General features: G+C 38.7%; 1 protein-coding gene across 1 annotated transcript in view; it reads left to right on the forward strand.

Annotated features, from left to right (window-relative positions):
* Window positions 1–27,610, forward strand: part of SGCD (sarcoglycan delta) — a 426,046-nt gene that overhangs the window by 288,519 nt on the left and 109,917 nt on the right. Inside the window, exon 6 of the mRNA XM_043913387.1 lies at window positions 24,701–24,773. Within this exon, the coding sequence (XP_043769322.1) occupies window positions 24,701–24,773 (73 nt within the window). The remainder of the gene's footprint in view (window positions 1–24,700; window positions 24,774–27,610) is intronic.

Here is a 27,610-nt window from a genome sequence, read left to right on the forward strand (position 1 = left end):
TTCACTTTCCAGGGCAAAGGATAGACCGCACCTGTCATCCCAGGCATTTAAAATGGCAAATACTAAGTTGTATATTAGGTGGCATGCCTTAAAGACTACTGCAGTAGCATTCATAACAGGTCTCATAGTTGGATCTGCTTCTTTAAAACTGTGAGATGTGCCAAAATCAGTAACATTTCCGTTCCTTCCTTTAGGGCTGATTTGGGCCAATCCTAAAATGATTCCTCAAGTTATGATCAGTTGTCTGAAAGGAGGATAGTTCTTGTGGGGTCCCTGGGACTCTGAAAGTCCTTTGCTGTAATGGATTGCAGGGATGTCAGTGTCATCCATTTAGTGAGCCTTCTTGAGCTGTTTCCATTTGTCATGAAAATCTGGAAGGTGTTTTTGCATTGCCTGAGTAAGAAGATTCAGAAAATGAGACTGGGCTTATTCATATGTTAGTGTTCAGTGTCCCTAAAATTAGACCTTGGAGTGGGACATTTTGAGAGCTATAAAAACATACAGAGTAAGTTTACCTAGATGAAAGTATTGCCTTTAGTCTTATGTATTAAGCTTACTTATCTGACTTTAATGGGACCTACTTATACAAGGGACAGGTTTTAAAGATTAAAAAGGAGAGTTTATTTGATACAGGGAGATTGCTGAATACTACCATTTATCATGAGTATTTGTATTTTGCTATGCAGGTTGAAAAGCTCATTCACCCCTCATTTGGTCTTCATAACCTGAGCCATAGAATGGACAGTAGGTTATGCTCACTTTATAGATGCAGAGCTAAGCCCAGAACAGTAAGTCTGATTGGAAATTCAAGATGAGAGCACCAGTATTCAAACATCTTAATCAGAACTGTGCTACAACATGTAATAGAAAAAAATACCTAACCTTGGGTTAAAAGACCCAAGTTCTAATATCCACACTACTATAAATTAAAGCTACATTTCTGTTTAATAAAGTATAGAAGCACAATTTGCAATATAGAAAGACTATATCCCATCAGCTATAAAGATGAAATGACAAGAGCTAAGAATGACTCAGTTTAGTTAACAAAACATAGGGTTTGAAATTCCTTGTAAGTTGAAGATCTAAGGGGATCTTAGAATATCTTTAGTCAACCTCAGTAGTGTATCTGATGATTTCTCATTTTTTAGCATATATTTCTTAATGTACAGGAGTTCTAATATTTATCTTCTGTTATAGATCAGAACTTGCACTAGGGTTCATTTTTAAAATAAGAGATAAGAAATCATTGGTATTGGGTATCCTTGAGAGCTTAAAGCTGATACATATTTGATTTGAAGGCCTCACTATGACAGCTTTTGTCTTTTCCTTCTTTGTTGTTCAGTCACTCAGTCGTGTTTGACTCTTTGCAGCCTCATGGACTGCAGCCTGCAAGGCTTTCCTGTCCTTCACCATCTCCCAGAGTTTGCTCAAACTCATGTCCATTGAGTCAGTGATGCCATCCAACCATCTCATTCTCTGTCATTCCCTCTCCTCCTGCCTTCAGTCTTTCCCAGCATCAGGGTCTTTCCCAATGAGTTGGCTCTTCCCATCAAGTGGCCAAAGTGTTGGAGCTTCAGCATCAGTCCTTCCAATGAATATTCAGTGTTGATTTCCTTTAGGATTGACTGTTTTGATCTCCTTGCTGTCCAAGGCACTCTTAAGAGTCTTCTTCAACACCACAGTTCAAAAGCATCAATTCTTCTGTGCTCAGCCTTCTTTATAGTCCAACTCTCACATCCCTACATGACTACTGGAGAAATCATAGCTTTGACTATACAGACCACTGTCAGCAAAGTGATGTCTCTGCTTTTTAATACTCTAAGTTTGTCATTGCTTTTCTTCCAAGGAACAAGCATCGTTTAATTTTGTGGCTTCAGTCACCATCTGCAGTGATTTTGGAGCCCAAGAAAATAAAGTCTGTCACTGTTTCCATTGTTTCCCCATCTATTTGCTATGAAGTGATGGGGCTGGATGCCATGATCTTTGTTTTTTGAATGTTGAGTTTTAAGCCAGTTTTTTCACTCACCTCTTTCACCTTCATCATGAAGCTCTTTAGTTCCTTTTTGTTTACTGCCATAAAGGTGGTATCATCTGCATATCTGAGATTATTGATATTTCAATAATGTCAGTATTATTTAATTACTTTTCCTTCTACCGTCCTAATTACCAAACCACAGAAAGGAAATACCTAGAACATTATAAGCTTATTACTCAATGAGCAAGCTGCATGGAGGCATCACATTTGACTCAGTGAGGAGGTAGAGGGAAGAGATGGGTGTTTTTGTGAGTGAACCACAGTATAGGTTTAAAATGGGAGTCGCTGGAACACAGCCTCCTGGCCTCAGTCAGGTTTCGGTATCCAGGCCTGGTGTGCCCACTTAGTAGTGGTGGGATCCTGAGCCAGTCAGCAACCTCACTGAGCCTTTTGTGCCCGATGGAGAGGCCGGTTGCGCTTTCTGAGACAGTCATGTTGGGAAATAAGACATGTAAAGTTTACCACATTACTGAGCCCAAGCTCACTCTGCTCACCTCATAACAGGCCAATAATTTAGAAACTTAAGTTGTTGGGGTAAAGGATACTGACTTTAATTGGAATGCTAGCAGACTGAGAAGATGCAGGTTAACATCTCAAAAAACCATTTTCCCTTAGTCCAATTTCGGGCTTCATTTATCCAGAGAGGGGAGAGGCCCACTTTGGCATCAACCAATGGCTGCGAGGGACTGCTATCACTAGCTAACAGCCGCATGCCTGTCCCACCCCTGTTACAACTGCAGTTCCTCAGATATATTACTAAATTCTCAATAAATTAACTATATTTTATCATTTAAAAATTAATTTTCTCTCTCAAAACCTCAGTTTGCTCATCCACAGATGGAGACGATTATAGTACCTAACTTGTGAGTTGTTATAATGATTGAATTACATAATACAGTGCAAGTGCCTGGATTCAGGTTAGACACAATCACTGTTCTTATTGGAACCTTGAACATTTCTTATAAGCCAGTAGTTAAATGAATATTGAAAATACTTGTGCAAACTAATATTTAAAAAAGAAAAATTCTAACTGCCCAATAACATATCAGCCAGCCCAGACTTCAGAAGTAAAAGCCAAAATAATGCTGATAAAGAAGAACTCTAGCAAAGAAACACAAGAATGGTATTCTCTGCCCTATGAGTCACATAATGGGAAAAAAATTGGGCCAAGCATGAGATCATAAGGGATCCAAGGATAGCTGCAAATGTTTGGGGCCTAATAAGGAGACAGCAAATAGGAAGAGAACAGCAGGACCACTGAAGAGTGAGTTCATGCTTTGGAAGAGTATTTTCACAGGGTTATCCAGCCACCTGTAGAGGGCAATAGAAAGAACTCCTCTGGAAAAATCAGTAAGACCAGAATCATAAAGTCATTTTCTGCATCTACAGCATATCATCAGATATAAACAAGTTGATTAGCCCATATAAGTAAACTATCACCTTCTATTTCTTAAATTCCAAGGGATGATAATAGAGAACAGCTAAGAGAATATAAAAATATAAGAATCCAGGCCAGGACTCTCTTTTTCTGTACAGGGCCAGATAGTAACTATTTTATGTTGCTGGACCGTGGGTTCTCTGTCACAGCTACTCAACTCTGCTATTGTAATGGGTGAAACTGTTAACAAGCACAAATGCCAAGACTGAAAAATCTCTCTGTAGACTGTGAGAAAAGTGGAAACTTTGGCGTGTTTAACACAGAATCTCAGCATTTTTGCAGTGCCTGACACACAATAAATGATGAGCAAATGGCCATCTAATGGGCCATTCACCCATCGTTTATTGGACAGATTGACAGTGGCAGTGGTTTATGTTTGTTTCTAAATAAGAGTGTCATCATCACAGGTAGCATTTGTTGCATCCTCATTGTATGCCAGGTCCAGTTCTGAGTGCTAAACCTGTGTTCAGTCACTGAAGCTTTACAACTACTTGGGAGGTAGATACTATCATAGTCATTGGATATTCGTAGTATGGTGTACTATCTTATTAGATTCTCAACCTTAAATTAGTCAGTTATGTTCAGTTCCTATGCTTCTTTCACAAAAATGTTTATGAGAATGAAAAAGTATATGACAGTCTTCACAAACTGCAAAGTGATATTCGAAGATGAAGTCATTATTGTTTCAACCCAGATCTTGTAAGCATGAACAGGTGAGATGGTGCAGGATAAGAAGGCCTGACCCTTGGTGTGTATTGACCCAATTTGTGAACAAATTGGAAAACACTAGGGCAAATTGTGGGGGTCTATAGAGATTATTACTGTTGCTCACCATTGTCATCTCTGGTACCTAGGACATTGCCTAACCCATAAAGCAGGCATTAAATAAATATCAACTGAAGGGAGAAATGAAGGTACAACCAAACAGAGGAAAAAAGAAAAGAAAAATTCACCTGCTCCAGACCAGGAAGGACACTCTATCCATTAGATATTCTGTGTGTTAATAGGTTCTCCCTGAGCCTGGGATATATCACAGTATAAAATGAGGGGAAATGCCTGACCTATTTACTATTGCCTTGAAAGCTGGAACATTTTCATAGTGCATCAGAAAGGCATTTTTCAGGGCAACTTGGTAATTCATCTTTATTTCCTTGTATACACAGTGCATTCTGTTTAAAAAGAGATACTAATGTATTTACGTTAAAGCATATGGATTTACAGCCTGGGATAAAATATATTCATAGATAGTATACCTTAATCCTGTTTAGGGAAAAGGAAGAGTCAACTGGAATCAGATTAGTATTGATGAACTGTCACTTGGATTGACAAAGCAGTACACAATACACTTAGCAAATACCCAAATCGAGCTATAAAACTCCGCAGATTTGGGTTTTTGACACCTGCTTTTTTTTTTTTTTTCTTCTTTCTTCTTTAAAAGGAAATCAGTTGTACATGTAAAAACATACTCTTTGACTGATTCAGACCTCATAGACATCAGTTTTTTGTTTTTGTTTTTTTTTACTGTGTGACATTGGCACTGTTTTTAGGAGTAGAGGGAAAAGCTCACAAAATAGACTTGCCCCCGACTTGTTAAACAGAGAGAGATGCTAAAGGCATCTTATACCAAGTCACACGGGAAGGACATTTTCAAGCATACTCACTTTCACAACTGTTGTCTGGTAGTGAAAATTGACTGGCTTTGTTGCCCTGTGGATTTCCATTTAATATTGAGCAGGCATTTGAAGTATAGAAATAATAATCTCTCTCTAAAGACAGACTTGTTTGTGGGCTCCAGAGAGCAGTTCTTCTCTCTTTAGTGGTGTGGCTTATTAGGGAGAGTCATAAAATTGACTCCCCCACCCCATGAGGAAAATAATGCATTATTCAAGGTGCTTCCAATTGTAAGTGAAGAAAACAAAATTAATCTAGCTTAAAGAAAATATTTTTTTTTAAAAATACAAAAGATGGGAATGTGGCCACTCAGTAGATAGTTGAAAATTTCAGATCAGACAGATTCTGGTGCTTTTAACATCTGTCCCCCTACAGAGATTTCCTTCGGGCAGCTCCTTACTGGACATCATCTCAGAACGAATGAGACAGGAACACTGTTGTCTAGGCAGCCACAGCAACCCCTTGAAAAGAACTTATTGGCCCTGTTTGTGTCACATGGTCTTAGAGCAAAGGCTCTTTCTGGGGAATCAGATATTCTGATTGGCCAGCCTGGATCACATTCCCTCCTGTATGTGTGTAAGTGGTGGGGAAGGCCGAGTGATTATCAGCCCTAGTTGGTTTCCCCAACGCAAATAATTGTTCTAATATCAAAGTAAAGTGAGGAAGTTTAAACAGGAAAAGACATTGTCACCCTTCAACTCTCACCTTGGTCATAGGCCGGTGTAGTGTCTTCTTTTGAAGTTCTTTTTCCAGACTTTGTTTCTTGCTAAGTCTCAAAAATTATTAATGATAAAGAACACAATTGAAGAAGTTTCATTCTTTTTACTAACCTTTTTTCCATAGCTATATTTCCTAATCTAAGTTGAATGCCAAGCCAAGGTTTGATACCTGTTATGAAACATTAGAAGCAAAGGGGAATGGAAACTCAAGACTGTGACAGTTGCACTGACTCTGGTTTAATGTTGAAAAGCAAGGGAACTGGAAAGCCTCGACTTCCTTTCACTGAAGAGCTGCCTACTTAGTGGTATTTTCTCTTTGAAGAGGCTAAGCTCTTAAGACTCACTTAAGGCTACTTATCCACGTTGTCAAGTATTATGAAATCAACAGGGAAGCCTCTAGGCTGCAGGTGTTTCCTCTGCCCCTCGGGGCCATGTGACCTCTTTTTTTTCTCTGCTCCATTCTGTCACATTTTCTCACTGAGATGCTACTTCTTATGTACCTTTCAGCATGACTGCCAGCCCCAACCATATTTTATTTGTTTATTTGTTCAGGCTGTGTGGGGTCTTCATTGCAGTGTGCAGGCTTCTCACTGCCACGGCTGCTCTTGTCACAGAGCACAGGCTCTAGGCCCACAGGCTTCAGTAATTGCTGCTCGCGGGCTCTAGGGCCTATGGCTTTAGGGCTCTAGCTCAGTAGCTGTGGTGCATGGGCTTAGTTGCCCCATATGGCATGTGGGATATTCCTGGACTAGGGATCAAACCCTTGCCCCCTGCATTGGCAGGAGGATTTTCAACTACTGGACCACCAGGGAAGTCCCCAACCACATTTTTTTTTTTAAAATTTATTTATTTATTTTTTTCAGTGGGTTTTGTCATACATTGACATGAATCAGCAATAGATTTACACGTATTCCCCATCCCGATCCCCCCTACCCCCTCCCTCTCCACCCGATTCCTCTGGGTCTTCCCAGTGCACCAGATTCGAGCACTTGTCTCATGCATCCCACCTGGGCTGGTGACCTGTTTCACCATAGATAATATACATGCTGTTCTTTCGCAACATCCCACCCTCACCTTCTCCCACAGAGTTCAAAAGTCTGTTCTGTACTTCTGTGTCTCTTTTTCTGTTTTGCATATAGGGTTGTCGTTACCATCTTTCTAAATTCCATATATATGTGTTACCCAACCACATTTTTGATGGTTAAAGCTGTTTGTCTCAATTTTTATCCCAGCTCTATGTTAACTATCTTTGTAACAGTGGGTAGCTTACTACTTAACCTGCCTGAGTCAGTCTTTCTCAACTCATACGATTACCAGGAAAATGAAAGAGACTATATCTATAAAAGCAGAAAATGTTAGTTGTCTTGTATCTGTCACTCACCAACATTACTCACTGTGTTGCTTAGTTTCAGTTCTCAAACTAGACTCTGACTGGCCAGGTGTGGCCAGGTAGCAACTCAAATTTAAGAGCACCGAGGTGACCCTTCAGCTGAGAAGTGGTTGTGAGTAGAATGTGCATAACTGGACAATACTACTCTGGGGTGGTCTGTGTCTGGAGGAGGATATGTGGGGAGTATGACTCTTAATTCTCAAGCTCATAGTAGAAGGAGCAACAGGTTCAGCAAGGAGTTAAGAATCTGGGCTCTGCGGCCACATTTGCCTGAGTTCAGATTCTGGTTGCCATACTCACCCTCTGTGAATCCCTTCTGCCCCTCACTTTTGTCATCTAAAAATTGGGACATGATATTGTGTACCGCACAGAGGTACCATGAGAATTAAATGAGTTACTCCCAAGTGAAGTACTTGGAGAAATGCCTGGCAAATAATAAGCACTTAATAGATGTCAGCACTTGATAGGACTTTCATTCTCTAAACGTGACTCTTAACTCCCACAATGGTCTGGTATGAAATTTCATCCCCATCATTACTGGGTTGCTCAGGAATGGAAAAGAATATGTGGCATCAAGAAAATGTGAACAAGCATAGTAATTTTTGGTCCAGTAAGATCACATCTGATATTTTCGTTTTCCTGGCCTGTGTGGTCAATGAAAGTATGTCAACTCTCAACTTTCATGCCGTGCAGAGTCAACGAATCTTTGCTGATGCTCTGGGCCCCTGTGCAGCGAGTCCTGGCTTCAAGACACTGCTGTCCCTTCTGAGAGTCTGTCACTTCCCTAGGGGTGACTCTTGACTTCAAAGGATCTTAGATCTCTGGGTTCTTGTAAACCAAGGGCAAAATTCACCTCTCCCTTTGGCTTCCTTCAAAAGCACTCCTCTCTTTCCCCCTCACCTGTAGGATAACCAGCACACTATCTCACTAAGTTTAGGCCTTTAGATGGAACAGGATTAGCTGATGATTTAAGACAGCTTTGCCATTTTTTTTTCAATATTTAATTAATTTTATTACTTATTTTCGTGTCGTTTTTGGAGGTATAATTGCTTTACAATATTGTGTTAATTTTTGCTTACAACAAAGTGAAATAGCCATAATTATATATATCCCCTTCCTCTTGAACCTCACCCCTACGCCCCGTCCCACCCCTCTAGTCACCACAGAGCACCGAGCTGAGCCCCCTGTGCTGTACAACTGCTTCCCACTAGCTGTCTGTTTTACATATGGTAGTTTATATATGTCAGTGCTACTCTCTCAATTCATCCACCCTCCCCTTCCCCCAATGTGCCCGCATGTCTCTTCTCTACGTCTGTGTCACTATTTCAAGGCAGCTCTGCGTTTAATCCATTGAAAACCTTCTGTCATGAAATGCAAAAGCATTTTGCTAAGTTAAAGTCAAACCTCACACTCTCTACTGAATGATTGAATTTGTATGACATTCTAGAAAAGGTAACACTACGGAGTCCAAGAACAGTGGGAGCCAGTACTTAGGGCTTGAAAGAAAATTGACTCCAAAAAGGGAGCTCAAAGAGATTTAGAGTGAAGAGATTGTGCTGTATTTGCATTTGGTGGTTCATACAGGACTCTGTGTTACAACTCATAAAGCTATATACCGCAAAGAATGTGCCATGCTGCGCTAAGCTGCTTTAGTCGTGTCCCACTCTATGCGACCCTGTGGACTGTGGCCTGCCGGGCTTCTCTGCCCATGGGATTCTCCAGGCAAGAATACTGGAGTGGGTTGCCATTTCCTTTGCCAGGGGATCCTCCTGACCCATTGATCGAACCTGCATCTCTTAATTCTCCTATATTGGCAGGCAGATTCTTTACCACTAGGACCACCTGGGAAGTCTGCTACAAAGAATACATTTTACTTTGTGGAAAGAAACAGCAAAACTATGCAAAGGGCCTAACTTTATACTTGGAATGGAGGGAAGACAAAAATATGGGAATAGCAAAAATAAATTAGTACTTTTAAAAAGTTATCAAGCCACAGACAAAGCTAAAGAGATGGACTAGGCCTGATCACATCATGTTAAAATGTTGGGCTTCCCGTTGTAGAAAACAGGAACTCATTAAAGGGTGTAAATCAGACAAGAAGCCTGCCATAGGTAGGCTCTGGGAAGTTGTGCTGAATGCAGTTAATTGAAGAGGTTACAAGAGATAGGTCTTACAGAGCTGGTATCAGGCTGTCCCACTGAGACCATGTAACCATTTGCTTTCCTGGACAAACAACTGTAAGGCTGTCACAGTACAATATAGCTGATACTGACCAGTTCATACCTCTCCCTTCTAGAAGCTTCTTTTTCACTCTGCAACTTCCCCTGCTTAAGTGAAATGAAACCCAAAGCATTTAAGTTTGCTTGCAGCTGCTTGTCTAGAAAAGCACAGAGACCCCCACAGTGTGGTTCTTGACTTTAAGTAGCTTACATTGTTTTGAAGGGAAAACACATTCAGCAAACCATCTCACAAGATAGCGGGAAATGAGCACCACCCCAGATATTAGTTGTGTGCTTTGGAAGCACAAAAGAAGCAGCAGTTAGTGATAACAGAGAAGACCTGGGAAAGCTTCACTGTGGAGATGGTACTGGAGCTAGGCCTTAAAGGATGAGATACACTGAAAAAGACAGATAGGTACTTTCTGGCTGAGAACAACACGAGCAAAGGCAAGCCAGTGGGAAAACACAACCCCACCCAGCAATCCGATACTTAAGTATAGTATGAAGGTCCAGTGACAGTGGTTTCCAACGTTGGGTCATTTGGATGTGTAGGAAAAAAATATAGACACCTAGGTGAAGAGTCTGCCTCTTAAAGGGTCAATTTTCTTCTCCTCTCTGCTCAGTCTCAAGTAAAATGGTAGTGAACCTTAGGAAGAGATGAATAACAGATTCTTGTAAGGTGACTCCAACAAATAATAAGTAGGGACTTGTTTTTCTCCCTTAAGAAGTCTGATGGGAGACAGTTGCTGGTGGCTTAGTCATCTGACACAACATACCTGAAATCCTATGGGTCTTTGTCTCATGGTAGGAAGATGGTTACCACTCCAGATTTTATGCTGATGTTCAGGTAGACAGAAGAATGGAACCAGCAGCATTTTGTAGCTTTCTATTAGGACAGTAAAAGCTTGCCCAGTGCCTCACTCTGGTAGACTTCAACCTATGTCTCATTAGATAAAATCATGCCATGGCCACCCCTTGCTTCAGGTGAGTCTGATAAAGTGATTATTTAGCTGAGCATTTTGCTACCATGAAATACTAGTATTTTTGTTGTCAGGGAAAAACAGGTGTTGATAGAGTAACATGCTGGCCATATTAGGGATAAATTCAGTGGATAAGGTAAAAGTCACACAGAAAATATTACCATTTAAGTCACCTGTAAAATCTGTTGATTTTGAGGCCTTCATTGTATATTATATTCTGAAATTTAATCATTCAAGTGTTTTAATGCTTTCAGACGTTCAGTGCTTTCATTATGATTTCAACTTGCTGGTTTCACTTTTCAAGTCATTATCTTCTTCATCACCTGAAAATGACTTTGTAAGTTTCTCCAATTATTTTTTAGGCAGTGTTTCTTTGTGGTCCTCAATTAGTGTTTCAATTTCCTTCTCCATAGGAAAACATCACCTCCAGCCTGCTTGGCCACAGTAACAAAGAGTTCACCTACTCTTTCAATGACCAGAAACCCTTAAAATCATGTGCATGTTGTTCTCTTAGGTCTCACCAGCCTCCATTGCCTCTCAGAGTCACGATTGCTCTCACACTGCGAGAGACACTTGAGAACTGAGACTCAGAGGAAGCAGTGCTTTCAAGGCTCCCATCTTACCCTACTCCCAAGTAGAAGGGCAAGCTTTTCTTAGCTTGGTCACACGTTTCATATCCATCTCTCCCATCAGGCACTGGTGGCCTGATTCTGGACACCTGCCGACAGAGACCCAGAGGCAGCTATGAGTGGAATGCCACATTCATCCCATTCAGGGGACACATACTGTATTATTTGTGAGAGCCAAGGAGCCTCTATCATTCTCAACTCTGCTTTTCTGGTCAAACATCTGTTGCTGGTGCTCTGTTGTTCATATACTGTCCTGACTCCAAGGTTGCCTTATTCCGGTGTTCCATCAATGCAGTACAGAGCCAGTGTGTTGAAGTTATTTGTTTCGTTGTGTGGTTTTATTTACTATCAACAATAATGTAGTCATGAGAAACTGAAATGAGGTTGCTTGCTGCTTGAATGCTCCCTTTTAGTTTTTCCAATTTTGGTTTAATGGTACACCAAGTGTGAGTTCTGGTCTGTTGGTTTCTAGAGTAGAGTTTGTTTAATTAAACTACTTGTCTCTTCATATCTTGCCAGAATATTTTTTATACATGAATCTTAAATTGCTCCGTGGTTTCACATTCTACACAATTATTTAAAGTGCTCACCTTGATGGTATGGTTGGTTCAGTTACACTGCTAGAGTAGTTGAAAGAAAACACATCTCATCCTTCTCTGTTGTTAAGATTCAAATTATTCAGTGTTTTTTGGTAATTCTGGCCTATTTTTTTCATCAATATCAACTATTCTAATACATAATAATGTCTACCATATTTTGAGCACTGTAATGTACTAGGTGCACATAGCACTATGTATTTAGAGAATATATATACTGAGAATATATATATGTATATATTAGAGGACAATTCTCTAATACATGTTTTAGATCCTCACAATAGCTTTATGAGAGAAGTATTATCCTTGTTCCTCAAAGCTGGAAACTGAGGCTAGAAGAAACTAAATGAGTTACCCAATATCATATTCCTCTTCATAGTCTTCCTGTGCAATCCTGAACTTGTTACATTCTACTTTCAATGTGCATACCTGTTAAAATCTCCAACCTAGATGAACCCAAGTATCCACATTCTGCTTGCTCACATCAAAGCAATTGAGAAAATTCCCCTTTACTCAGCCTGTACCTTAAAACAGACTTGAAAGTAGAAAAGTGAAAGTGTTAGTCGCTCAGTTATGTCCAACTCTTTGTGACTCCATGGACCGGGGCCCACCAGTCTCCTCTGTCCATGGAATTCTCTGAGCAAGAATACAGGAGTGGGTGATCATTCCGTTCTCCAGGGGATTGGGCTCCTATCGATTTTGGTTGCTAAGCATAGCTGTGTCTTAATATCTAATATCCAGTATTTAATGCTCAACTGTCTTACTATAATTTTCTTGTCACAAAGTAGGAACTCTTGTTATAACCATTTCTTCTCTTCCCACTTACTCCTCTACCCACAAGAGTCCACTTCCAACTCTTCATCGAATGTCTCATATGATGTAAATGACCCCCATGTTGTTAAATTTCATGGACATTGTAATCCTTCTTCCCTCTAAGTACCAATTAAGCATATAGGTAACTTCTCCCACCTTCTTGGAATACTTGTCACTCTTGACTTCCTATGTTACTCCATTTCTGTTTCTCTGGCCAGTTACTTTGTTTCTTTTGATGGCTTATCCTCCCATACCCAAACTTTAAATGTCAGAATCCCTTAAAATTCTGACCTTGCCATCTGTTGATATTACTGTAATCATTTCTTGATTAATTTCATCTATTCTCTTGGTTTTCATGATCTTCTGTATCTTATTGATTTTAAATTTATATCCCAATGGTTTAGAACTCTGCCTTGAGAAATATACCTTGAGCTGTAACAGCTGATATCTTAATCTGGGAACTCCATAGATACTTTCAACAGAGCCAAAATCAAACTTATGCTTCCCTCTACCAAAATGTAGGCATTTGTCACTCATTCACCTCTCATATTACTATGTTTTTTCAATTCTCCACTTGCTCTCACATTCACCCTTTCCATTTTTCACTGTGAGTTCTTTAGTGTAGGCCATCATCATTTCTCATCTGGCCTACTGAAATAGTCATCCAACTGATTGATGTGCTTTTGTTCTTGACCCCCTATAATGCCTTCTATAGAGTATACGACTTACCTTGAAGATATTATGGGTTTGGTTCTAGACGACCACAATAAAGAGAATCTCATAATCAAGCTAGTCACACAAATCTTTTGGTTTCCCAGTGCATATAAAACTTAGGTTTGCACTATACTATAGTCTGTTAAGTGTGCAATAGCCTTATATTAAAAAGTATATATACCTTAATTTAAAAATACTTTATTGCTAAGGGAAAAAACACTCACCATCATCTTAGCCTTCATTGAGTCATGATCTTTTTGCTGGTGGAGAGTCTTGCCTCCATGTCAATGGCTTCTGACTGATCAGAGTGGTGGTTGCTGAATGCTGGGTTGGCTATGGCAATTTCTTAACAATGAAATTTGCCACAATGATTGACTCTTCCTTTCATGAATGATTTCTTTGTAGCCCACAATGCTGTTTGATCGCATTTTATCCACAATAAAACTTATTCAAAAATTGGAATCAGTACTCTAAAAACCTGCCACTGCTTTATCAAATAAATTTATGTAATAGTCTAAGTCCTATGTTACCATCAGAATAATCTTCACAACCTCTTTACCAGAAGCAAATCTCATCTCAAGAAAGTACTTTCTGGAACTTCCCTGGCCATCCAGTGGTAAAGACTTCACTTCCAATGCGAGGGGTGCAAGTTCGATCCCTGGTTAGGGAACTAAGATCCCACATGCCACATGGCCAGGCCAACAAAAGAAGAAAAGACACTTTCTTTGTTCATCTATAAGAAGAAACTCCTCATCCGTTAACATTTTATCATGAGGTTGCAGTAATTCAGTCACATATTCCAGCTTCACTTCCAATTCTAGTTCACTTACTATTTCCTCTACATCTGCAGTTTCTGCCTCCAATGAAGTCTTGAACACTTCATAGTCGTCCATGAGAGTTAGAATCAGTTTCTTCAAATTCCTGTTAAAACTGATATTTTGATCTCTTCCCATGAATGTTCTTAATGGCATCTAAAATGGTGAATTCTTTCCACAATTTTTAAATTTATTTTGCTCAGTTCCATCAGAGGAATCACCCTCTCTGACAGCTATAATCTTAAGATAGATAAGACTTGAAAGTCGAAATTACTCCTTGTTCCTTGGGCAACAAAATGGATGCTGTGTTAGCAGGCATAAAAACAACATTCATCTCATTGTACATCTCCATCAGAACTCTTTGGTGACCAGTTGCATTGCCAATGAGCCTGAATATTTTGAAAAGACTATTTCCGAGATTTTTTTTCTGAGCAGTAGATCTCAGCAGTGGGTTTAAAAGTTCTTCACCCTTTTGTCTGATATCACTGTTCTAAGCAATCATTTCAGTTCTTTATTCTCCTAATTATACCCCTCCAATGAAACTATAGTATAATAAATAATGTGTGTGTGTATATATATATTTGTACTTTTTCTTTGAATGGATTAAGATTCATTTTGGCTCCAAGACCAATTTTTGTATCTTTGGGGACTGCATTACCCTCATTGAGAGTGCATGGTTTATACTAATTTTCATGAAAAATCAATTTAAATTTGCTCTTGAATATCTTTCTAACTATAATAATACTAGATAAAAGGGCAGAGATCAAAGCTTCACAGTGAATATTGCTTTAACATTGTGCCATACACATAGTACATAATTGTTTAATATTTATAGACAACAAATATTGCAATGCTTAGAGTGGCTATAGATTTTCTATTTTTTGATCCCATAAAGAAGAAAGTCTGAACCTGTTTTCCCCACCAACCCATGTATAGAGTAGGCCCTCTATATTTGTTGAATTAATTAATTATCTGTCACTTTTAGGTTAGGCAAATCTGTCCTGATTCCTAAAAATAATGTATTTGGTGCATATTCTAGAAACAACTTGTAATGACCACAAATGTTTTATGTTAGCAGTTTATTAAATGCCACCAGCATACAGGGAGACACAATGGGATTAAGTTATTACTTCAAGTGACTTTTTCCACTAAAAGTTGGAAAAAGTCCTTGCATCTATCTGTCTGTTGCTCATGTGTGGGATGGCTTTCAGAAATTGACAGCCTCATTCAATGGTTAATCCTGAAATATGTGAAAACTCTACAATCTCATTTATTACTTGATTCACTTTAAACTGTTGATTAAACATAACCCAACTCACTCCTTGAAAAGAATTTTTCACTGAATAATACTATTAAGAGAAAGTCAAACTTTCATGATAGGAACTAAATACAATACCACTGTTTCTGTGAAAAATTCTAAGGAATTTCCTGTGATCATCTCTCCCACATTCACTCTCTCATACATACCTTGGGTAATATGCTGTAGAGAAGATTGGTTTTCAGGAAAAATGGATCTCACTCAGATATTATAGAATTAAGTATCAAAGTGTAACCATGTCACGAGCCTGGACTTAGAGAGGCAAAAACAATTATCTCGTGTATTTTAGGAATATTTTAAGCAATGGGAGACATATGATCATGTGTTCAGCTAAAACATTAGAGTAACCAGAAAATTATCTTTCACAGAAGACAATGTGCATTATTCAAAGAATTATTACATTATTCATAGTTTTATTTTAATGTTTATAAGCTCTATAAGAGACTTAAATTTTTCTTTGTCATGTTACCTGTACCTCCACAGGAAAAATACAGTTGGATGCAGAACAACTTCTGTTATTGAATAAAGGCAATTTCAATTGCAGTTAAAATACCAAATGTCAAAGAAGCTAGATTTTATTGGAGAAGTGTGAGGTTGCCTTGGGCACAGCTGGCTTTGGGTATTAATCACTTGGCTTTGACCACAATTTCAGCTGTTCCATTGGACCCTGTGGTCATCCTCTGTCTCCCTCTTATCCAGCACCTCACTAGATCCCATTGGTTTTCCTCTCAACATATCTCCTAACTCATCCACATTTCTCCACCTGACTGCCAGTTCTTTAGTGCAGCCTGTTGTCATGTCTGCCCTGCTTTGCCTCATATACCTTTGCCCTCCACAAGTGTCTTTTCCACGATACTATGTCTCAGACAACTCAGGCTGCTATAACAGATACCAGAGACTGGGTGCTTAAACAGCAAGACATTTCTTTCTCACTGTTCTGGAGGCTGGGAGATCTGAAACCAGGGCACCAGCATGGTTGAGTTCTGGTGAGGGTTACAGTTGGAGCATGTGACTTTTAGGGGGATGCAAATTGCCGACCATAACACGCTGCCATGGCAATATTTGAAAAATGCCAACTTGCTCAGGTCTGCTTAATACTTTTCACCATGGGATGTTCCCATTTCATATTTATTTGGCCACCATCTCATGTGGCCAAATATATATATGTATATTTTATATAGATTATCTATATATGTATATATAATATATAAAATTTATGTATATTTATATATTTTAAAATATACATTACACACACACACACACACACACACACACACACATATATATATATACCTTCACCATGACTCTGCACTACCTGGTCAACCTCTCTCTTCAGTGTCATTCCACACTGCTCACCTGTGATAAATATGGTCTGGCCACACCAGTCTTCCTTATTGACCTCAGCTTCCCTACCCTGCCATGTTTGTGTAGTCTTTTCCCTCTCTTGACTAGGTCATTACTAATCACTTAAATATCAGCAAAACTTTCCCTTTTCAGGGAAATTTACCTGCCAGACCAACCTGTGGCTCCAGGTTCTTTACTTTCAAAGACATGTTTGATTTTCCTTTCAAGTCTTTTATCACCATTTGTTACTAGTATATTTTATTTCTGAGATTATTTAATTGCTGATTCTTTAAACTTGCCATTGTATCTTCCTGGAACATACTACATTCTATTGGTCTATAAGCTCCATGTCTCTCTAGTTCACCTCTACAGTGCCCTGCTTAATACATATTTGTTAAATACTTTTAAGTTTGGGCTTATCAAGCCTACCTTCCCTGCCCCTCTGGGCCATTGGGTTCATCCAACTAGGTTATCTGGAGATTTGTAAAATAGCAGGACTGGAGGTGGCCTCATCTAGTCACCACCCCTACTTTGTATAACAAATGGGGAAACAAGACCTAAGGGTAAATTGCCAAAGGTCAGCTATAAGCTTATGGAAAATCAGGTCTTTGGTTTCCCAGTTCTCAGTTATTTCAAGAAATCACATCATACTTTCTCCTATTTTCTTATCACCATTTTTTGGACTGACATTCTTTCTCTGTTTTATAATCTAGTATTGATATAAAAATAGAACCTTATCTTATCAGGTAAAATATGGTTATTATTAAGGACTGTCAATCAGGATATATCTATCCAAGCAACAGGAATTGGAAAACTTAGAACGGTTGACTTCAAACAGTGATCATCAGATATTTTAACTCACATATGGAACCTGTTGAACATTTTAGCTCCATGGTTTTAACAAAAAGATGATTTTTAGTCTATTTTCATTAATACAAAAGCATTGATCATAATTATGTCCATATTAAAGAATGTATATCAAGAAGGAATTTAGCAGAGCAAACCCATTAAGCTTGTTTAATTCCTTCATCAGTTTTCTAAACAGTATTCATAAACCATGTCTGCCCATTTTAAAAGTTTTTATTCTAATTGGTGCCTGTAACAGTAGTCCTTTTCCATGTACAACAAAAAATTTGATTTATCATATATTTCTTGATCTCCAATGTTGCTAATTATATCTTCTATCAATTTTTTCTTTTGTGTCTCATGTTTCTCTCAAGTCCAATTTTCTGTAATCTAAGTTTTTCTTCTAGTATTTAACCCATGACTGTTTTCAACATGTACAGATTTAGGTACTTTAATGTTTATTATTTTTATAAAATTGAATTTGCTCTAGATCAGTAAGGAGTTACAAATCAGGTTTTTATTTTAGTCTCATCTACAATAAACTTTGCTCTCTACCATTTATCTCTTACAATCTATTTTCTGGTGATTATTTCTACTAATTAATTGCAGTTTAAATTGGACAAATGTCTTCCCCCCCATGTAAATCCATGGCAGATTCATGTCAATGTATGACAAAAACCACAATAATATTGTAAAGTAATTAGCCTCTAACTAATAAAAATAAATGGAAAAAAAAAAGAAAAAGAAAAAGAAATAAATTGGACAAACGTCTCCCTCCTTTAATTTGCTTTTTTCCTTAGATACTGAGATATTTTTAGCATTTTCCTTTGGTATTCCATTCCAGGGTTGGGCACACTGGTAAAGAATCCACCTGCCAATGCAGGAGACAGAAGAGATGGATTTGATCACTGGTCTGGGAAGATACCCTAGAGAAGGGAATGGCAACCCACTCCAATATTCTTGCCTTGAGAATTCTATGGACAGAGGAGACTGACAGGCTACCGTCCATAGGGTTGCAAAGAGTTAGACATGACTGAGCACATACACACACACACACACACACACACACACTCTCTCTCTCTCTCTCTCTCTCTCTCTCCCCCGCCATCCCCCCCCCAGGGTTGCTCTGTTTTCCTGGTAGGAAATGAAGGTGACTAAAGACAGTCTTCTGTTTAGATTAGATTGTTACCTTATAAAATTTTCAATTTGGGGAAAAAACAGTTTAGCTCTGATACTTCTCATCCCACCCCTCATTTTATATTGAAGGAAGTCAAGGGCCCCAGAGGGTTATGTGATTCTCCCAGCATTGCAGAAGTAGGACTGGATTTCAGGTCTCTTGATATACAGAACACTTCGAGGGAAAAGCATGACTAAACTGAACTCTGAACTTTAGTATACTTTCCAGAGAAGGGAAGCTGGCTTTTTGTTACTATGGCAACAAAGTGCATTAGAGACTTTGAGACTTTTTTTTTTTTTTTTGGTGAGTTTACCCCCTACCTGTGCTAGGAGGAAAAAAGAGCCATTGAGCTGATCTTTATGATGATTCAAAACACTTTAGAAAGATCCTGTCACATGCTCTATAAGTTCCTGATTGATTGTGTGGAATTAAGTTATTGGGCAGAGAACCAGCTAATGGAAACACATTGATGGAATCATTTTTGAGGGATATTAAATGGAACTTAAAATAAAACTGAAATGGCTTTATGGATTTTTCACTCAAACTGTTTATGAACATTTATTGCCAGTAAATTATATTGTGTCAAAAGAAGGAATCAGTGGGTATGGCTTTAATAGAAACCTTTTTGAAATAATAAAATTGATAATACTTTATTATCTAAGAATGGATAGAGAGTGGGATGGGGGAATTCCTCCTGATGGATGATTGTCCACTCTGCAGATTGGGAAAGTGAAAAATAGTGTGAAAACAAGAAATTGGATAGGACTTGGAAAGAAATGGTCTTTCGGAAATGTGTTATCTCATTTCATTGTACATGGGAATTATTTTTAGAAGACAAGTGTTAAGGAATTTAGCAGGTGTTACTTGAGGCTATAACGTGGGTGTGTTTTCATGTTTCATAAAAGATGAGCAAGTAGAGAGTTACTGAATCTGCTGAGTGAGGGTCTACAGTAGGGTCAAGGGCACTGGTTTCAGAGCTGAAATGCTGGAATTCAAATCCTGGTTCTCCCTCTTCATATGTGACCTAGGAAATTTTTTTGACATCTCTGAATCTCACATTCTACATCCATAATAACAGAAATTAATAGTCCTTCTTTCCCAGGGTTTTTCTGATGATCAAATGAAGACAGTTGCAATTATTTCTAGGTTTTAGTACATGCTTTAAAATTTCATTTTTAAGAGTCATAGAGGACCCAGATAAAAGGAGGAAAGACTAGGGTTCATGGACATTTTCATAAGAGTAGTATTATTTTATTAACTGTCATCTGATGATTGCTATGGATCAGAAATCTCATTTAGTGTCCCAAGATCCCTGGGAGTTGAAGGTATTATCAGTATCCTTTCTTTTCAGAGAAGAAAACTGAGCATCAGAGAGGTTTATGTCCAAGGTCACTTAGCTAGTGAGAGATTTTGTTACCTCCCCCTGGAAAATTATATGCATGAGTCTGTCCTCCAGTGCATATGGGACATATGGACCCCTGTGGCCGAAGTCCAGCAAAAACAAAATCAAAGGGCACCTGGTTGGATGATGGAAGCTGAAGGAGCTTGAGTGTCATGCCCTTGACTTTGATCCACATCAGAACCTATCAGTCACTCATCTTCTCTCCCTATCAGAGCTCAGCCCCTCTGGGTTTTGCTGGCTTGCCTTCCGTGAGTACCACGTTGACTGGTACTGAGAAAACAAGATTCTAGGGCACCATGGCTAAACGTGGGTTCTTTAGTCAGATGCCCAGATGTGAAGCCCAGCTCTAGCACTCACTGGCCGTAGGACCACGAGCTAAACATGCCTTTAGCCCCAGTTCTCTTATATACAGGATAAGCAAGTTTCTTGGTCTGTGAAAAAAAAATGCAAGCCTTTAGATTGTATTTTACTTTAAAGAAATACTTATATTTAACCCAAATAGCATTCCTTTATAAGCATACTCTTATTTTAGAGATATAGTTAAGATGCATTGGGTCGTGATTGTGAAAGTTCATTTAATATGTGAGACATGAGGAGTTTTAGAACAGTAAACTAGTTCTCTTATAGAAGTGGCGTACTTATTGAAATGAATCCAGTAGAAGTCTTAGAAATTTAAAGTCAAGTCTGGTTGTATTCTCTATTGGACCTTGACCCTGCCCACACTGAGCTCAGTCTAGTTGAAGAAATGAGATGATTGTCTCCAAGGGAGACCCCAAATAGTCTGTGCTCAGTACCTCATGAGTGCTGTAGTCATCTTACAAGTATTTGTAAGTACTCACAAGTGAGTACTTACAAGTATTCTGTCATCTAGCACAGAGCACCTGCCCTGTGCTAGATGATGAGGCTATGACACAGAGCAAGACATGTTCCTAGCCAGCAGATGTGATTGCAGGTCAGTGAGCTGAGGACCCCAGCTCAGGTGTTCTTTCTTCCCACAAACACAGAGAATGAGCATATATAATGTACTGGATGCGCTGTTGTCACACTTTTTCCTCCTTGGCATTGCTTTAGAAGGGTGGCAGACCTCAGTTCCCCCAGCTACAATAGAGGAATTTCTTCTTGAGCCTAGTCCAGCAAGATGTAAGAAGTAAAGTAGCAGATGAAGTTTTGTTACTGTACTCGACAAGTAAATAGGGTCAGCACAAAGTTTGGATGGGATATAAAATTGGCGAGGGAGGTGAGAGGGGGGATCGGGATGGGGAATACATGTAACTCCATGGCTGATTCATGTCAATGTATGACAAAACCCACTGAAATGTTGTGAAGTAATTAGCCTCCAACTAATAAAAAAAATAAAAAATAAAAAAAAAATTGGCCCAAGCTTTTGAGGTTCATTGTTCCTAAGAGCTTGCCATTCTTTGTTTTGGGATTATTGGTCTGAATAAGTCTATGCTATACTGTGTGTGTACTTGGCACAGTTGCAGAAGTTGCAAAAATAGATCTTCTTTGGCTTCAAAGGTCTTTTAACATGATGGGCATGAGAAAGAGGTGAAACATGAGTCTTCACAGCATTCTAGTAAAAATTCAAATGATGAAAGCTGTCCGTGGGCAGTGTTCATTGCCATGGGAGTGTGTCAGACAATGACAGCTGATTTGGAAACAGGTAATAGTCTTTCTGTTGCAACTTTCATGGAATTCTTGGTAGAGGAAAAAGAGATTTGAGCTGAGACTAGAGAGTATAGACAATAAATAAACAAATAATTCTCTTCTTATTGAGACATATAATTGTTCCTTTAAATTATATATATTACATAGAAATAGAGACACTTTTAAATAGAGTTCAAATGACTAAGAACTAAGCATCTCTAAGAATGTCAAAGGGAAGCCCCTGTTAACTGCAGGGACTGCGGTACCAGCAGCTGAGAGTTGTTCAGTGACAGGCGAGGTGGTGCTGAGAGGTGGCTGAGGGCATGGTCTTGGGTTTCAGACAGCCCAGAGCCACCTTCTGATGTGCCAGTCACTGTCCTGTTCTGCAATCCTGTTTTATCTACTTGGCAGCCTCCACAGTGCCCCTCAAAAGACCCCAAAAATGTTGGAGATGGAAAATAGATATTCTGTAAAACCAAATATAACACATATGTAACAAAAGCTACATTGTAATTTGTAAACTACCCCATTCTTATTCAGTCACTGCATCAGAGTTCTTTAGAGAAACAGAACCAACAAGGTCTGTATAGAGAAAGAGATTCATTGTAAGAAATTGGCTCATACTTACAGAGGTTGAGAAGTCCCACAGTCAGTGTCTGTTAAATGGGAGACTTGAGGAAGCCCAGTGGTGTGGTTTAGTATGAGTCCAAATGCCTGAATATTAGGGTTGTCAGTGGTGTCAATTTCAGTCTAGGTCTGAGAACCAGGATCACTGACAGCAGGAGCTCAATGTTCTAGCTCATAGGGTCAGGCAGAGAGGGCTGAACACTTCCTTCTTCCACTTTGTTGTTGTGTTCAGACCCTCATCTGATAGGATGATGCCTACCCATATTGGAGAGGGCAGACTACTTTACTCAGACCACCTACTCAAATGCTACTTCTAATCGTATCTGGAAATTCCCTCACAGACACATCCAGAAATGTTTAGTCAAATATCTGGACATCTTTGATCTGGTCAAGTTGACACATAAAATTAAGCATCACATTTATCAAGAACACAATAATGCTTCAATCACAGGAGAAAAATAACTAATATATGTATAATAAAACTGAACATTCTTATGAAAATTTATACCAAAAATAGAATTTAATGGGGCTTGTGGGTACATTTTTATATATTTGAAATGATGTGATTTGGGATCTTAGATAGTAAAAGTGTCTATGGGCAGTGAAAGATCTTAAATGTCCCCACATGAAGTGCCCCTATGCCACTTGGAACTGTCAATTTTATGGGCTTGTTGTAGTGAATAAATTATATATATACAACATATATATATACATATATATATGACAGTATCTAGCAATGTGGTAGTTACTCAAAAATGTTAGCTGAGCATGATAGTTATTATTCACAGAATGATGTTATTAATCTTATTAATAATAATATTCACCAGAATATTCTTTTAGTGACCATATATAGTATTATGGAAGAAAAAAATGTTCTCATTTTGCTTGTGGTCTGTCACTCCTATCAAATAAATGTTTCCATAGTTGCTACAAAAATCAATTCATTTTCATAGACTCATTCAGTTCAGTTCAGTTCAGTCGCTCAGTCGTGTCTGACTCTTTGCAACCCCATGAGTCGCAGCACGCCAGGCCTCCCTGTCCATCACCAACTCCTGGAGTTTACTCAAACTCATGTCCATCGAGTTGGTGATACCATCCAACCATCTCATCCTCTGTCATACCCTTCTCCTCCTGCCTCCAATCCCTCCCAGCCTCAGGGCTTTTGCCAATGAGTCAACTCTTTGCATGAGGTGGCCAAAGTACTGGAGTTTCAGCTTCAGCATCAGTTCTTCCAATGATAGACTCATTACTAAATATACTCATAGACGTATGAGTATATTTAGTAATGAGTCTATTATTAGTAATGAGTCTATATATTAGTAATGAGTCTATTTCATAGACTCATTAGTATAGTATTCCAAGCCTGGATTTGGAATAATAGTGGTTAATGGAGGATTTCTACACGTTATAACAGTGCAAGAGGATTCCTGAAATTCACATATGAATGCAAGATATTATTCCACCCCTTCTTACAGCATCAAAGAAGTACACTGAACATATAAAAGTAAACACCATTACACAGAGTACAGGATACTGCCTAAGTTTAATTGAAAAACAAATATCCAGTGCAATTGTCTGTGATAAACTGAGGCTTAAATGATTTGAAGACACTTTGAGAGTGGACAAATCAGATAATCACAATCTTTATGGCTGGAAAGATTCAACTGGTGTTGACAAATTGTAAAGATAAAAGCTTATGGCAAAATCAAGAGCTAAATGTCTAGATTGGGTTGGGAATAAATATTAATACTCAAATTGTAAAAGTGCTGAACTTTAAATGATCTCATAGTGTTCTCTTTTGTTTAAGATTTCAAGATAATAGTGTAGAACTTGATTTGCTGAAAAATATTGGCTTAATTTTCATTAGGCAAATACCTTATAGTCTTACAGTATTCTCCACCATCTAACCCACTGCTTAGATGTTATATGTGTTATGTGATTTGTGCCCTTTGCTGCAGTAACAGAGTTCCAGTTGCTGGTTTTCAAAACACTTCCAGTTGGACAACTGTTAATATTTTATGAGAGACAAGATTCAGACTATGTCATTCCTAGGCATCTTTTTTTTTTAAGTCGACATGGTATTTGCCTCATGACCTTACTCTGATCTCAGCAAGAACAAATTCAAAAGAAGTTCCTAGTTTTTTCAAAGACTGTTTGCATGAGTTGATTCAATGCTCTCCTAGCACAGAGACGTGCCCTAGAGTCAGTGGCAGATACATGTGTATTGGTTTGTATTAAGGATTCACCACATTTAACTCCATTCATTGTGCTGACCCATCCAACACTCCAACCTCTGTTTGCTTTTTTCTTTTGTTTGCAGGAGCAGAGGGCACAGTGTTCCCTAAATCTATAGAGACACCTAATGTCAGGGCAGATCCCTTCAAGGAACTAAGGTAAACTTCTGACTATGGTTTGCATTGATTAAGTGGCTATTTGCTCTCTCTGTACAACTGATTGATGATCCATTTTGAATACCTATGATGTCATAGTGTCATGATTATATAAACTGTGAGAGGTTATAAAGGATGTGAAGATAAGTTACAACCATGAAAACATTTTTTCTGAGTACTTAAAGTTGAGAGTTTGGAGGAAGAGGTTGCCAGTCTTCTAATAAGATTTAAGGTTCATTCATTTGCAATGCTTATATCATGATGTATTTTGTGATACAATAATCCTCTCATATTAGAGAACTAGTCAGTAATTGGTGCTAATCAGCCCAAAGAAGTGTGGTGTCTAAAAGAAGCTGAACAGTAAATACGATACTTTTTTTCTTTATATATATATATCAAGCTATTTTCTGGAATGATTTGGTGCTAGGACTAGGTTCTATGGATATTCCATAAACTGGTGTTAATCAGATATTCATAAGCATGCTGCTTTTAGCAGAAAAGGGCTCTGCAATGCCATGTACTTATGGCAAACAACTATGGAGAACAAAAAGAACAATAGACATACAGATGGACAAAGAGAGAGAGAGAGAGACCCTAAAAACCATCCCTACCACCAAAGAGCTACCCCCTGCCCTCCTAAAGAAACACATATAAAATGGTATGATGATACAAATATAACTCTAATTTTCACTGTGGACTTAGGTGGTTGTTTAGCACAAAGTTGTGTCTAACTTTGTGACCTCATGGACTGAAGCATGCCAGGCTCCTCTGTCCTCCTCTAACTCCCACAGTTTGCCAAGATTCATGTCCATTGAGTCAGTGATGCTGTCTCACCATGTAATCTTCTGCTGCCCCTTTCTCCTTTTGCCTTCAACCTTTCCCATTATCAGGGTCTTTTCCAATGAGTCAGCTCTTCGCATCAGGTGGCCAGAGTATTGGAGCTTCTGCTTCAGCAACAGTCCTTCCAATGAGTATTGAGGGTAGATTTTCTTTATGATTGACTAGTTTGATCTCTTTGCTGTCCAAGGGACTCTCAAAAGTCTTCTCCAGCCCCATGGACTTATAGCCATGAAGAATTCAGTGAATATCAGCTTTCTCCATTTCTCATATTTCTTTTAATTAAGACCAGTCATAAATCACCATAAATAGCCCTGAATAACTCTTTCATAAAGACATCAACTATAAGTAAATGTATCTGTATTGCACAAGTCACATCTTCTCTTTGACAACCAATCCCAAGATCTCTATTTTGCTAAAACAGCAGCAGCCACATTGAAGCAGGTGTTTCCTTAAACAGAAATACATCCTCAGTAAGTAGAGAATATATCACCTCATTACAAAACCATAGCATTCTTGCCAAGCCTGTAAGTCTTTATGAATACAGGGAAATAAATCGGGCCAATGGAAGAGGATAATTGGTGGGGAGTGAGAACCTTTTCTTAGCAAAATCTCATGTACTATGGTCTGTATTTTTTAAATTACACACCATACCGCAACGTTTTACATTTTACTGGAATAACTTTTCAGCAGGGCTTCTCGAGGCCAGAAGTTGCCTGACTCTGTGCTGATGAGATCCTGTGTTTCATATTAATGTGCTAAAGCTAGAATCTTTTAAGCAAATGCACCCCCAAAACCCTGCATTTTAGAACTCTGAGGGAGCTCATTCTCTGAAAATGCATGGAATCCTTATGGCTATAATGTCAGAATTCTTTCAACCAAGCTAATGGGTGGCCCAGGTCCCTTTTTTTCACAATCCTCTTTAGGAGCGGGGGGCTTATTTGAGGAGGGGGTTGGATTTTTTGTCTGTTTGTTTTTTACACAACTGGTGACTAATTTACAGTGATCAGCTCAAAGTTAAGTGCTGTCTAAAAGATGCTGAACTCTAAATATCATACATACTTTTTTCTATGCAACAAATTATTACTGGAAGACTTGGGAAATAGGGATTTAGGCTAATTTTGCTTAAAACAGAAAAATAAATCTCCTATAGTTAAAAACAAACACAATCATACCAGACAACTAAACAAAAACTATATCTGAGCCTTAGCCCACTGTAGAGATCCATATCCTGAAGAACTGAGGACAGAGTGTTTGCTCCTACAAAGAGGTGGATGCACTTCCTGTCCTCTGCACACAGCCTCTGGAAACCTTGAAACTTGCCTTAAAAAAAATTAAACCTCTAAAATTTACAAGTAAATGTAAGTTTAGTGCAATGAAATACAAAATTTCAGGACATTGTTGCTTTTCATCATTTATTCTAAAATGATAAGCATATTCTATAGTGGCTAGAAATAACATTTTCTTACAGGAAGCAGAAAAGACTTTAATATGTATCCCTAAAACTGGTCTTTTTTTGCCCCTGTTTAGATTGTGTTGATGCGAAATAGCTTGAACTGAATCAGGAGGCTAGAATGTGATCACTTGGCCCCTCTGTCCTTCTGGAAGTTTTTTTTTTTTTTAATGACACTTTGTGGCAGAACCTCTGACCAATTGAAAGAATAATCAGATAGATTAGCCCAGACCAAAGTGTCTGTGAATGTTTCACATTTTCCATCTAATGGTGCTGCATTTTTACTCCCAGTTATTGACTGGTATTGACTTTGGATATTGAGTAAATAGGTAATGAACTGGCTAACTAAGTCTTCTGGCCTCTGGCTTTAAAGTTGGGTCAGTTTTACTGCCCTAACACTGGTGTGTTTCCTGGTTGTAGAAAAGTAGAGTGATCCAAGGGGGTTCCCTGGACTTGTACCAGCAGGTTGCACTTTGAACTGTTCAGGTGAAGCAGAAACAGTCAGTCCCTAGTGGCAGCAAGATAGAGGGGAAAGAGGCCTGAGCTGAGA

The sequence above is a fragment of the Cervus elaphus genome, chromosome 9, assembly GCF_910594005.1.
Source record: "Cervus elaphus chromosome 9, mCerEla1.1, whole genome shotgun sequence".
NCBI classification, from domain to species: Eukaryota; Metazoa; Chordata; class Mammalia; order Artiodactyla; family Cervidae; genus Cervus; species Cervus elaphus.